General features: G+C 34.6%; 1 protein-coding gene across 1 annotated transcript; it reads left to right on the forward strand.

Moving 5' to 3' along the window:
• Positions 1–2,876: 2,876 nt before the first annotated feature.
• On the forward strand, positions 2,877–13,607 carry LOC142355151 (neuronal acetylcholine receptor subunit beta-3-like; the record flags this gene model as incomplete). The annotated part of the gene is made up of 4 exons (XM_075407406.1): positions 2,877–3,026; positions 5,098–5,252; positions 6,850–7,005; positions 11,855–13,607. Coding segments are annotated over 4 exons (1,573 nt in total), but the record flags the coding sequence as incomplete, so codon positions are not given.
• Positions 13,608–14,158: the final 551 nt, after the last annotated feature.

The following is a 14,158-nucleotide window of genomic DNA, read 5'->3' on the forward strand; positions in this document are numbered from 1 at the left end:
CCACTTCCAAAACGTTTTTCACTTCTCTTCGAAACGGACATAAATTTTTGGGCGGAGAATTTTTAGAAAGACTGTTGAGACAAAGAGTTACTGAATCTGGCAACTCTGTTAAAGTAATTATCTTCAGTACGTTTCCGAAAACTTTTTCTGGCTTCAATAAAAACGTTTCACTTGAACTGGTCTCTGCACAACCAAAAGTTATTCACCAGTGGTCTGAGGCAATCATAGAAATTAAGCCCGATAAAATCTTGTTAAGCAAATATATGCAAATTTGAGCAAGTGCAAATAATCTTCTGAATTTTTATATTGCTTCATGATGATTCATTATTCAAATTAAAATCCGATCTGAAAATTCAAATTGATTTTGTACTATCAAACTGATTGAACCAAGTTACGAGGTTTGAAATTAAAATATTGAATTGAAATTTCAGTTTTGGAAAATGTCGAACAACTATGTAGGTTATTCGTTTATCATCCCAGCATCATTTTCAATAACATAAAATTCTAAAATTCGTTATGTTTTGAAAGGTATTAAATCAGTGAAAATAAAGATATAAGAATAGAACAGGCCTGACGAAAAGACTAAAAATTTGTTACAAGGTGAGTAACTCGGAGGCATTTAACAGAAATCACTGTTTATCATCGCTTTTGTTTCGGAAAAAATCACTGTTTTTCAAAACTAAAGGTGGAATCTCTACAACAATCAACGGATTTTCTGCACATAAAAGCGACAGTTTTTTTTCAGAAACTCAGTTAAAAACATTGGCACGAATAGAAGCTCGAGACATGATGAAATTTTTAAAAATATCCTTATAATTTGATCATTTAAATTAATTTTGTCATATTTTTCAAAAAAAACATTGAAATTCGTAAAAAGGGGAAAAAAGTATCGATTAAATTTGAAAACGCGAAATTTGTATTTAAATCTAAATGGAGACGACAAATGTTATCCGTGTTTCTGGAATTTTTCGCAGAGAGTAAAAAAATTAACATGTTTAAGAAAAATAAAAGAATATTCAATTAGCAGCTTAACTGCGACGAAAAACGCAACAAACTTCATCATGATAAGCATGTGAGACGCAATGGGTGTTTTTAAACTTTTTTCAGAAAAAAACTAGGAATTTTCTACAAAATGCTTTTACAGTTTAGTAGTTTCTGCGCAAGTTAATGCAGAAAATGGCTGAGAAATCTATTTTTTCCCCAAAACAAGAGTACATACTGTAAAAATTCAGGGCAAGAAAAACTTATGAATCTATATTTTGAGAGTCTGCCTAGCTGATTGACTGTATTTAAGTAGTTCTTTATCAATTGAAATTCAGACATTCAATGTATATTTTAATTTTTTTATCTCTTTAAGAAACACCTAACTACTTCTCAAAAAAAATTGCTCAATATGAAAAATGAAATTTCGAATGAACCAATGAGAGCAAAGGTCTACTGTAGCGATTCTGTAGGAATTTTTCAAGATAACCATTTGTTGTGCAAGATATAGCAAGACAAACATATTTTCAATCTTTTAACCTCAGAAAGGTCCAGAATTGTATTTTTTGAAATTGTCAGAGCATTAGAATACATCATTGTCTCAGTAAAGATTGATGCAATACATGATATTTCTAAGAATTTACTCTGCTCACACTCACAATTAGTAGAGTACTTTTCAACAATTTTGACTGTATTGTCACAGATGATGCAATAAAAAACATACAGTGTCAATAGCTTATCGACTTTCATCTCGTTTTAAATTTCTTTTTGAAAGTCGAGAGCACTGATTTTCAATTTCATATTTTTCTGTTTTTTTCATATTTTATATTTCTTATTTCTCATGTCTCTCATTTGGAAAAACCGAAAAGATGCAACAACAATCTCGTGACAATACAACTCAGTAAATGCAACAAATTGAAGAAAAAATTCAGGAAAAGTGTGGCTGAAAATGGACCCTTTGCTCAATATGGACAGTCACTAAAATCGAAAATTTTGGGCTTTTTCCCATTGTAGACCTCGCTGTAAAATGTAGTTCTATATCAGCCATTCTCGACAAATTTGTGTATAGTTGATGTATACTTTCTGTGACTCTGAAGAAGTTACTGAGGATATCTGGCATTCCCCGAGAACCACCTAGCGGTTACAGATTGAAGTCAAAAAATGCAAGTAACTTTAGCAGAGTCACGTAAGCTTGCCAGATTCTAGTTCGCCAGACTTTCTTTTATGCAGCGCAAAAATTTAAAACCTGGAAGGTATTTTTTTCTAGCAAGATTATATATTTGAAGCACACGCTTTCCAAATTTTTGCGCTGTTTAAAAAAAATATAAACCTCGAGACTCTGGCAGTTCATATATCCGTTATTTCGAACTCGCAAATAAGTGTTTCAAGTATTTGCTCACATTCTGTACTGTCACCCTTAGTCAAGCATCTAATCAGACTTGAATAGTTAATTTAAAAACGTCGCAGAGAGTAGAGGTTAGGACGCTCCCAAAAAATGTTTACTGTTTGATGTGCTCAATGGCTTTATCCCATTATAGCCCCGATGAAAAATTAACCCAATTTCCATACCCCCTATCCCCGTACGATATCCCCCCATATAACCCTATTTCCATACCCCCTATCCCCGTATGATATCCCCTCCCATTACAGAGCGCATACAATTACATATTAAATCTTTATGTAAAAATATTTCACGTACACTTAGAGGCCGCAAATAATACACACTCACGAAGCTGGGGAAGGTGCACAAACGAAAAAATGCTTCTAATTTTTTTTGGTTAAGTGGTGGGAGGGGTTATAGTCTAAAACACCACTAATTTAGAGGAGCTATATTGGAAAACAACTTACTCCATGTTGCGAATGAAATCATTTTCTTAGTATAATTCTATTTCTAGCGGACTATTCCCCCCGCGTGACTCCAGGAACGAGAGTTTGAGTGTGAGTGTTAATGCCAAGATAGTGGTGAAAGAACTGATGGAGATGTCAGTGAAAGAAGAAACACTTAAAATTCTGGCGTGGATCAGGATGTTCTGGTTCGACCCCAGGTAACAACGCCCTTCAATAAATTTCTGTAAATTTGAAATTATTTTCAATTAATGCAGTTCCAGTGGGGAATATATATGCGCTGTTGGCATTTTTCTTCAGTCAAATTTGCAATTTTTGATTACGCAACGTAGGGGGAAAAGAAAAACATCATTTAGCAGCTCTCAGGATCTAGTTTTGGTATATTTAAAAATCTTTCTGTTTTTCCCGAAATTTGAAGAACGGGAGCACTTTAACATTTCAAAGCAAAAAATTGAAAAAGAAAATTAGCTAGACTAAAGGGAGTTTTGATTGTCACGAGTAATTCATCACAGTTTTAAGCCTAATAATTAGCCATTTAAATTAATTGACCAAAAAATTTAACGAAGAAGATTGGTTATTTTGTTTTCTTTTCTTAATAAACAAAAATTGTTAATAAAAATTCTCGCCTTTCCTGTCTTCCGTTTTTCATGTTTCCTGCTTATTAAAAACTTGAGCGTTTGAGCTAAAGTTTTTCCGTATTGAAAAGAGTTTGGAACAATGAAGACTTCAGGGAGCTTAGAGCTCTCAAAACAACAAAAATCAACTTTGAAAATCTAAAAACTTAAGGCAGAAAAATGTTTCCTCTTATAAATTCTGCAGCCAATTTTGAGGAAAACTGTAGTTATTTCCTGAAAAATAATCGGTGATTTCAAAAACCGTGGAAATAAAAAAGTGCAAATGTCATAAATTGAAAAAAAAATCAACAAAAGGGATAACTTTTATTCCATATGTAAAGATGGAATAAAGTTTTTTTCTTCTGTTTTCTTTACATTGTTGAACAAATTGAAAAGATTTACCAAATTTCACTGCTGAAAAGTAACACCAAAGGATTGAGAGTTAAGGAGTTCAGGGATTGCAAGGCTCAAAATATAATGCAAACCTTCATAATTTGTTTTTGATAATTAGAGGAAAACTTTTTTGACTATTGTTTCTTCTGAAATTGCGTTTCAATCAAATGGTGTCCTCTGTGTAAACATCAATATCAATTGAATAACTAAAAGTTTCATTGATCACGAAACTTCACAAATAATTCAAAAGCTTTCTCAAAAAGTGAAAAAAACACTAAACTATTATCTATTATCAAAATTTTGTTATTCTGTAAAATTTCCGAAGATTGGAAGTGCAAAAATGTAAATGCTTCTAATAAATCTAATGTTCCGGGGTACAATTAAATAAAAGTTTCTCAGACTAAAAGAAACAGTCCTCTACATATTAGAAACAAATAGTCAGAGCTCCCTAAAAAAATTTGAAAAATTTTTTGCTGCAAAATAAAATCACAACAACCATAATCGTGTTTTTAAATCTAGCAAGTAACCAATCTGCAGAATTTTAGAAAACTCTTTGGCTATTATGCTCAGGAAACATCAAAAATTACAAATTTTTTTCAAAAAACTCCAAAAGTCTACTTCAAAGTATCAAAATTTCGATCAAATAAACAAGTGCCTCCAAAAGACCACTTTTTTTTCTTAAAAAGCAAAAAAAGCTCAAATGAACAGTGATGAAACCTTGAGTAAAGAGTAAAGACAATTAGCCAAAAGGAAATTTTTAAAATTTATTTTGTGGTGTCAGGGTTTGTAAACTACAAAATAGTTGTAATTAATTGATACATAATAAAATTGTTAGCACATCTGAAGCTAAAAAATGACCCCGTACTGAACTCAAAGTGCCAGTCAGAAATTGACAATCGTAAAGGCAAGCCCCATTTACAGTATTTTAAATTTCGCCATCAAATGATTCAAATTTTGATTTCCGGACGTGCTCAAATTTTTCTCAGAAAGTAAACCTGACGTAAGTTTTGCCAGTTTAGAAAACTGGTATGCATTTTCCATAGTCTGTTCAGTAATCCTTTTAAACTCTCCCAGTATGCAGAATTGGACATTGAGTTTTTTTTTGCGAGAACAAAAACCTTTTCTGCCTCTGCAAAATGCAGAAAAATTAGCCTGACGTCACAATTGCTCTTTTTTCGTTGTTATCTTCAATAGTAATAAAAATTTCACCTTATGATTTTTTGCAATTTGTTTGTAAAAAAAACGGTCAATTTTCAATTTTCAGAATACAGTGGGATCCGGCGGAATATGGTGGAATAAAGGAAGTGAGGCGGATGGCGGTGGACATGTGGGTGCCCGACATGATGATCACCAACAGTCTGGAGAACTTCGAGGTCAACAGACAAGATGCCACATTCCCATGTATTGTGGGACACAATGGTACACTGTTTGAACTACTTTCAGCGATATTGTAACACTGAACAGTGTATACTCAGTATGAAATTGACTGATCAGAGAATATGCAGGGAAGAATGAGACTGAAATCAGTCATAGTCAATCTGATCAGACTGTATTATCAGACTGAGTTTGATAGCTGATCTTTCAAATAAAACAGTTCTCAATCATTGATCCATAATTCTTTTCTAACCTCATTTTTTATCAAAATTTTTTGAACGGTTTACCTTTTTCATTGCAATTATTTTTGTTCAATTTCTGCCGTTTCTGTGACTGTCATTCGTACTATTTTTCAAATTATCTTTTTTATAATCTACTTATCCATATAAAATTAATGCTTAATATTTCGTCGAATGATTCTCGACCCATGAAAAGACTTAGCTGGACTAAAACTGTTATGCAATGCCGTGTATATTGCGAGTATTGACTCACTATATAGATGGTCATTAGGTCAATGTGTATATGTAACCCAGGTTGAGGTCGCGCTCGAAATCGCCTCTGATCAGATCGTCCCAGACCAGTGGAACCTCTGATCAGACCGTCCCAGACCCAAGTGACCTCTGATCAGAAGAGTATGCGCTCGAATATCATTGTGCGCTCGAAGTGCGCTCAAAGCCGCCTCTGATCAGACGAGTTCCAGACTGAAGTGACCCCTGATCAGACAAGTTCCAGACCATTATCCAGACGAGTTCCGGACCATTGTCCAGACTAAAATGCGCTCAAAATATTGTCCCAGACTAAAGTGCGGTCGAAATCACCTCTGATCAGACAAAAGTGCGCTCGAAGTTGCCTCTGTTTAGAGTAAAGCGCGTTCGAAATAGTCTGATCAGAGAAAGATTTTGAACATGAACAGATCTCTCAATATCGTTATGATATATTCATTTCATCTATCTTTTTATCAATCTTATATTCAACTGACGAAAAGCCAATCCTGAAAGTATTGCTAATGAAAATAATTCGAAAACAAAAATGATCAAAAAAATTAATGAGTAAGCCATTTATTTATGCTTTTAACTGAATAAATGAACTTAGACAGCTTTGCATAAAAACGTCTTGATCTACCTTGATTCAAAATCTTTTCTTGAGGGGACCAGCAGTTGTTATCAGCTGGACCCCTTGGTTCTGATCAAACCCATCAGATTTTCGGATGATATTCTGATCAGAATGCTGTTTTATTGTTGACTCTTTTGTAGACAACAAGACTCAGCACGAAAACAAAAAAAACTTGAAAAAAAAAATTGCTCGAATCGGCCTCTGATCAGACTAGTGTCCGCTTGAAACTGCCTCTGATCAGACCGTCCCAGACCAAAGTGGCCTCTGATCAGGCAAGTTCCAGACCATTGTCCAGACAAAAGTGCGCTCGAAACCTTTTTCAGACCATGTAATTCGAGCGCACCGGGAACATGTGCGCGCTCGAAACTCGTCTGATCAGGGGTCACTTCGGTCTGGCCACCTCGACCTGGGTAAGTATCTGCCCCCCCCCCCCCCCCGACTAGACTTTTGAAGTCTTTTTATGAGTCAGCATCCTACACCTGGATATTTATAGTGGGAACTATAAACCAACATGTTTAATATTTGTCAGGTCTAGTATACTGGAGTGTGCCAATGATACTTCATACAAAATGCCAGGCAGATGTGACTTACTTCCCCTTCGACCAACAGAACTGCAAGATCAAACTCAATTCATGGACATACCACGAGGCACTCATGAGACTAGAGAAATCTGATTTCAACACAGGTGAGCTTAAGACCAATAATTGTATATTAAACAGTTTAATCAAGATTGTTCGGAAGCAATTCATTGTATGAGATCTATTTTGTTCTCCACGCCCCCCTGAGATTAATAGGCATACAATTTTTCACCCCTAACTTACCCTTAAGCTACTATACTTTTCCTTAACTATTAGGATGAGTTTACACTAACTCACCTTAACATCTTAGCTTAAAAAAAAAAAAAAGAAAACATTGAATTCCAAAATGTTACACACCTAAAAGTGTCAACAAAATGGCAATGTACAAGTTCTAAAATACATAAAACAATAAGAAAATATTTTATTTACAACGTTTGGAATACTAAAAACATAAAAATAAATATATTAGATAATAAGGAAATTAAAAACAATGAAAGCTTAAAAAAGGTCCCGCAACAGATCTCTGTATTCCAACGCCTTTGGGTCCTTCAGATATTCCTTGAAATAGAATTCTTTCAAAAAACCTTTGATGTTCTTAACATTATCGAGTTTTTGTCTTTGTTCATATGGAACTTCATTGTACAATTTCATGGCTTGCAGCATCAATGATTTATCGAGGAATTCCGAATTACTTTTCACAGCCGGATAAATTTTTCCCGTTCTCGCATTCTGGTTACAATTAGAAGTTTGCAATAAATTGTTGTTACTAAAAGCTGGCAATTGTTTCCTAATATATTTCAAGAAAAAAACCATACATCGATATTTGAGAAGGAATTCAACAGGCATGATTCTGTTTTTTATTTTTAAATCAGTCGAGCGATCATACTTTTTTCTTTTGAAACACACTTTTATTCCCCAATTAAGTTGTTTTTCTAATGTTATCATGAGATTTTTTCTGATACCAACGAGCATAAGAGATGAGTATTGAATGTGACTTAAAACAAGAGCGTTCAATAGTGTTACTCTAGTTTTTATAGGAAAACAGTTCCTTATATCTTTCAAGATTTTGATGCTGCACGCCATTCTGGAGAGTATTCTTTTGATCTCTTCTTTAAAATTTAATTTGTTGTCTAATATTATTCCTAGATATTTTACCGACGAAGTTTCTTCTATGTTCACATTGTTAACATTTAGATAAGACGGAGTTCGTGCTTTTTTTGATGGAGCAAACACGATATATTCTGTCTTCTTATTGTTCATCATTAATTGATGTGATTGGAAGTAATAACATAGTTTTTCAATATTTTTTTCCAAATAACTTCTGGCTATATTTTCATTAGTATGAGAAGAATAGAGGAAAGTGTCATCGGCGTACTGGATTACTTGACAATTGTTATTATCAATAGCTCTATGAAGATCATTCACATAAATGTTGAACAATATTGGTCCTAATACTGTCCCTTGCGGCACTCCTCTGTTAAGTAAAATCCAGTCGGACTCATTTCCCGAGAAAACTACTTTTTGAGTTCTGTCTTTCAAATATGATCTAATCAATTGTGTAGATGTTCCGTCGAATCCTAAACATTTCAATTTTTCTATTAGTATTTCGTGTGAGATTGAGTCAAATGCTTTTGAGAGATCGAGGAATGCTCCACAAACAGTATTCTTTTTATCCATTTCGGTTCGTACATATTCCGTACATTGTAGTATGGCATCTGTTGTGGACACTTTTTTCCTATATCCAAATTGTTTAGGTGACAGCAAGTTATTTGAGATCAAATAGTCATTAATTTGGTTCCTTATAACTTGTTCAAAAATTTTTGCCAATGCGCCGGTTACCGATATTGGACGATAGTTAGTGGGATCTTCTGTGTTTCCTTTTTTATAAAGAGGTGAGACCAAAGCTTTTTTGAGGTCAGTCGGAAAAGAAGACTCAGAAATAAACTCGTTTATCAGAAAACAGAGAGGCTCCGCAAGGACCGATTGGGCATCTTTCAACGCCCATGCGGGAATTTTTGAAGGACCCAAAGGTTTGTTCACATTCAAACATTTTATTAAATCATGGACTTCTTTACAAGTAACATATTTGAAAAAAAATTTATTTGCATTTCCCGTATCAGCTGAGAACAATGTTTCATCAAATTTTTTTCTTTCGCCAAAGTACTCCCCCAAAACTGAAAACTTGAAGTTCAAAAGGTTTGCGATGTCTTTTCCGTTCGTAATAAGCTCACCGAAACTGTTACGCAGAGTATCTATTACAATTCGTTGTTTGTCTTTGTTCCTAACTTCTTGTCTAAATTTCCAGCGACTTTTTTCTGTGTTCAGAGAAACAAAGTGTTTTAATAAGGAAGCTTCTTTTTCTGATTTAAAACTTTTTCCAGATATGAATTTATTTCTATTCAGGAAAATTTTCGGTTTATCATTCCTCACAAAACAAGATTTCAATGGTGCATGCACACTTATTGCTTGCTCGACTATGATACAAAATTGGAACATCATTTCGTTAGCATTTTGTGACATCCAGAAAGGACTCCAATCTGAACTCCGAATATATTCCTGGAATTTTTCTTTAGAATAGTTCTTTTTGTCGAAGAAAGTTTTTTTGATTGGCATTTGTTTCATCATCATTTTTTCTTCTAATATAACAACTGTTCCATAGTGATCACTATTCAAGATGCTCTCTGTAACAAAACATTTTTTGAAGTTTTCTGTGATGATATAATCAATCAATGCAGTCTTATTGATACTCTGTCTTGTCCCTATCTTTGTGTTACATGACACCAACCCGTACGGAATAAATAGCGTTTCTAATTTTCGTTTTTCGTTCTTTTGAAAAAAATCAATATTGTAATCGCCCATCAAAATTATTCGTTTGTTCTCAGCTGCAGCACAGTCAATTCCCAGCGCCAGTTCTGACAGAAACATTTCAGGAAGGTGTTTGGTCGGGCAGTACGAGATATTTATCAAATACTTTTTTTTAATGAACTCACATTCTACCCAGATGCTTTCGAAACGCGATTCCGAGATTGTTTTAAGATCTGAACGTTCTTTAGGTTTGAAAGATCTAGGTATATAGAGCAGCAGACCACCTCCACTTGTTTTGTCATGTAATGAAAGATTCCTATCTTTTCTGAAACATTGGAAATTTTCACTGCGTACTTCCCAAAAACGGATATCGTCATTCATTTTGAGCCATGTTTCTGTAAAGCCAAAAATTGTGTTTTTTCCCAAATCATCCATTAATTGCTTTAAGGTGGAGTTCTGACCAACAATACTTCTACAATTGAGGGAGAAAATCTTTACATTATTTTTAAAAGACGCGCCAACTGTTTTAACGTACTCAGCATATTTCAGAACTGGCCCTGGGTTTTCTTCTACATCTCCACATTGGATCATGATAGAAGCCTTAACTATTAAGACAAAACAAATATTTAAAACACGGGAAAAAGAAATTGGAATGAAATTAAAAGGCGTTCCCGATATTCTATTGTTTAACACGAATAATGGCACCTCATGAAAACTGTCGTACACCAATTCACTTGAAGATACAGTTCGTGAAGATAAAATGAGTAGAATAATGAGACTGATTCTCCATTTCCATGAAGTGCCTTCCCTAAACATCGAAATATAAAACAAGCAATACATCATCTCGCGTTACTATACGAATTATTAAAAATGATTATTTCCCCTGGTGTAGTAATACGTTTGGTTGAATGGTTTGCGTTGAAAGGAATGAAATTTATTTCTATTGAACGATTGGTTGAAACTGCGATTGTATTGAGCGTTTGCAATTATATTGTTTGATGTGAGAAGAAAGTGTCCTAAAACTGCATTCTTTAAAAAAGGTACTCCCTGCTGGTAATTAAAATGTAAATCATCGTAAAACAGATAGTTGTAGTGGGGTAGTTTCAGCATCATTTGATGAATGGGTAATAATTTCAAATTCATATTATTAGCAGAGTTTGCATAAATTTCAAGTTTATTGTTGAAAGCAGATATTCGTTCATTAGCAACAGAGTTATGATTTGATGACTTGATTGGTGGGATCTCCATTAGCACTAGAGATTTGGGTTTAAATTTGTGAGACACTACTTCCACTAATTCAATGTATTCATTGAAAAGGTCGTTCACATCACGATGTTTTTGTTTTAAAATCGAATTGGTTCCATCTTGCAAAACAACAGTTTTAAGTTCTTTCTCGGGATATTTTTCTAGAACAGCTATCTTTTCTTTTGTTGTTGAACCTCTATATGCGTGAATGCAGATGTCTTGCGGTATTGAATGATCATTGACCAGATTCTTAACCAAACTACTTCCAAGTAATAAATTCTCCGTGTTTTCTGGAATATTAAAAGTTGGAAACGTTCTAACCTTGTATTCGTTATTTAAATTATGTGGTACTTCCTGATCTTTTTTGTATATTGCCTGATCACCGTCTTGTCTCCTTTCTTTGATGTAAGTGCTGCATTGTATAACAAAATTCTTTATAAGGTCATCTTTTTCTTCAACTTTTTTGAAAAGGTCAACATAAATTTGATAAAGTTCGCATTTAGAGAGTTTTTCGAAGGATTGGAATGATAGCATTGCGGTAGAAATGTACAATTTGTTTAATTACAGATGGAACAATATTAACAATAAGGGTATAATTCGTAAAAGCAAGCGAAATAATGTATCTAATCTAAGCAAAAATCATCTCATTAAAACATGGAGGTTAAAAGAGCAATTCGAGTTAAAACGTAGATCCATTTGGTTATAGGTTATTATGATCCATTGGTTATTATGATCCATTTGGTTATAGGTTATTAGAAATAGCTGAACATTTTGAGCAAGCATAAAATGTCGTCAAGCACTTATTTTTGAGGCTCTGAAATCGTAAATTTTATTTTAAAAATTCTGTGTCTTTTCCAGAATCAAACGCAACTTTCTCAATTAAGCACAGCTTTATTTCCTTTTAAGGAATGGAGAGTCGTGTCGGCAACATCGAATGGGTCATCGATGACGTAACAAGCGAGAAAGACTACGAGAGTGATATTTACAACCACCCTTTGTACCCAAAAGAACGAATCCGGTACCCTTACATCGAATACTCCATCCAGCTGAAACGAAAACCAGATTTCTACGTTAACAGTCTTGTTATTCCTTCACTGCTTCTAAGCTGGCTGGGTTCAGTCATTTTCTTGCTTCCCAGCGAATGTGGGGAAAAGTTAGGGTTTTCCATCACCCTTTTCCTATCCTTGTATGTCAATCAAGTTATTGTTGCTGAATTTTTACCTCCTTCGGCTGATAGTTTTCCCTTAATTGCTCGATTTTATACAGTTATAAGTGTTATGCTTGGATGCTCAATTATTCTAACAGCAACTACACTAATGCTCCATTTTAGAATAACGCACGAAATGGTCGACGAGAATTCAATGCTTATTAAATTTTTCCTATTTTGTGAAAAACTTGGAAAAAGCTCATTCGTCGACCTGATAAGCAACTTTCTCGGATGCATGTCGAAAATTGTTTGTTGTGTCGGATCTTGCTGCAGCTCGGCAAAAAGTGACCAAAAAGTTGTTAAACCGAAAATGTCTCGAAAATGCACAAATAATGCTCAAATTAACATAATTAATCTAAACTGCGGAACTTCGGCCAGCGAAGCATCAGTGCTAGACTTTCAAAATACAATGGCGATTACTGACAGTAAAGGCGGCTTCTATGTCTCCAAAAGTGACGGAAACGGAAACGCCGTAATTTGTGAAGAAAAGAACAAATTTCAGCCGCCAGCCGAAACTTCAAAACCGCCTCAAAATTCGTCTCCAATTGACAAAACAGTAACAAAACGCGTGATTGCTGATTGTTCTCCTATGCTTGAGGATTATTTGAAAGATATTGTTGCGAAATTGGCGATTGTGGCGAAAGACGACGCGGCTGATATTGCATTGAAACGGTGGAGATTGATCGCGGCGGGTTTTGACAAAATTTTCTACCTCTTCTATACGTTTACCCTTTCTACTGTCACTGTTTACTTTGCATTCCTCGCATGGGAGGCTAAGAGCTACCACGCCCAAGGTGCACCTGTAGAATAATCTCAATTTTGTATCAATTATTATAGAAACTTGGTTTTAATTTGGGATAACGATCAATTAATTGGTTCTGGTTCCCAGTCCCTCCCCTCCACATGCCGTTTGCGCTCCCGCATTACAAATTATCTTTTATATGGCATGTTACAATGCAAAATAAGCACATAGGAGTGGCCGTGAGCGTCAAAGAGTTAACCTGACTAAGGGGGGGGGCTGTAGAATAGACCCCGATTAATTCATCGAAAACGTTTAAACGAACACCCTTGTTTCACTTGTTTTTTAGAAAGAGTTAAAGAGTATGGCATATTAATACGGTAGCAAAATACTATAAAATCAACATTCAATTTCTTCCAGCTGTTAAGCAAAATAAAATATCGAGATTACCGCACTCGGAGAAAGGGAACTGATGATAGAATTCACTTTCTCATCGGGAAAATTCATTAAAATTAATCCCAAGTATAAGCCACATTACGCTACTCAAAAAGTTATGATTTGCCCGATTTCAACAATATAATTTTGCAGTAAATTTTGTTTGATTCGTTTTATTGAGTCTATTTTTTGTAAACTGCAACATTTGACAATAGTTTATGCGCGCATCAGTTCTTAACAAGGTGGAAGGAAGTTCAAATTGAACCACATTTAATTTAGCTTGTCTTTCAATCAGAGAAATACGAATTATATGCAATAGAAAAAATAACATTCCACGCCGAGATTCCGTGACAGAATGTCATATGATCAGACCATCCAACATCAAAATGACCTCGGATCACAAGGAATGCGCACAGAACAAACATAGTCAAGCTGTCTCAAACCAAAATGACCACTGATCCGAGTGTCAAATATCAAAATGATCTCAGATCAGACCGATCAACTCCGATGCGAGCGTCACGAAAAAGGCCTCTAATCAGATCATTCCAAAACAAAGTGAGCTGCGATGAAAAAAGTCTCACACAAAAATAATTTGATAAGACCATCCCAGCTGGAAAAGACATGCTTAAACCATTCCAGATCAACAAAGACTTCTTATCAGATCGTTCTTTAATTGAAACTGAATGTGGATCTTTTCGTCAAATATCAAAATGACTAGTGGAAGCTATAAATAATCCTTGCAAACTTGAGAGTTCAAATCTGCCGAATAGGGTCTATTTTGGAAATACATAGATTCTCTTCTGCCATCACAAAATTTGGTACAGCTTGA

This window comes from Convolutriloba macropyga, unplaced genomic scaffold (genome assembly GCF_964194025.1).
Source record: "Convolutriloba macropyga unplaced genomic scaffold, txConMacr16.3 SCAFFOLD_1973, whole genome shotgun sequence".
Classification (NCBI taxonomy): Eukaryota; Metazoa; Xenacoelomorpha; order Acoela; family Convolutidae; genus Convolutriloba; species Convolutriloba macropyga.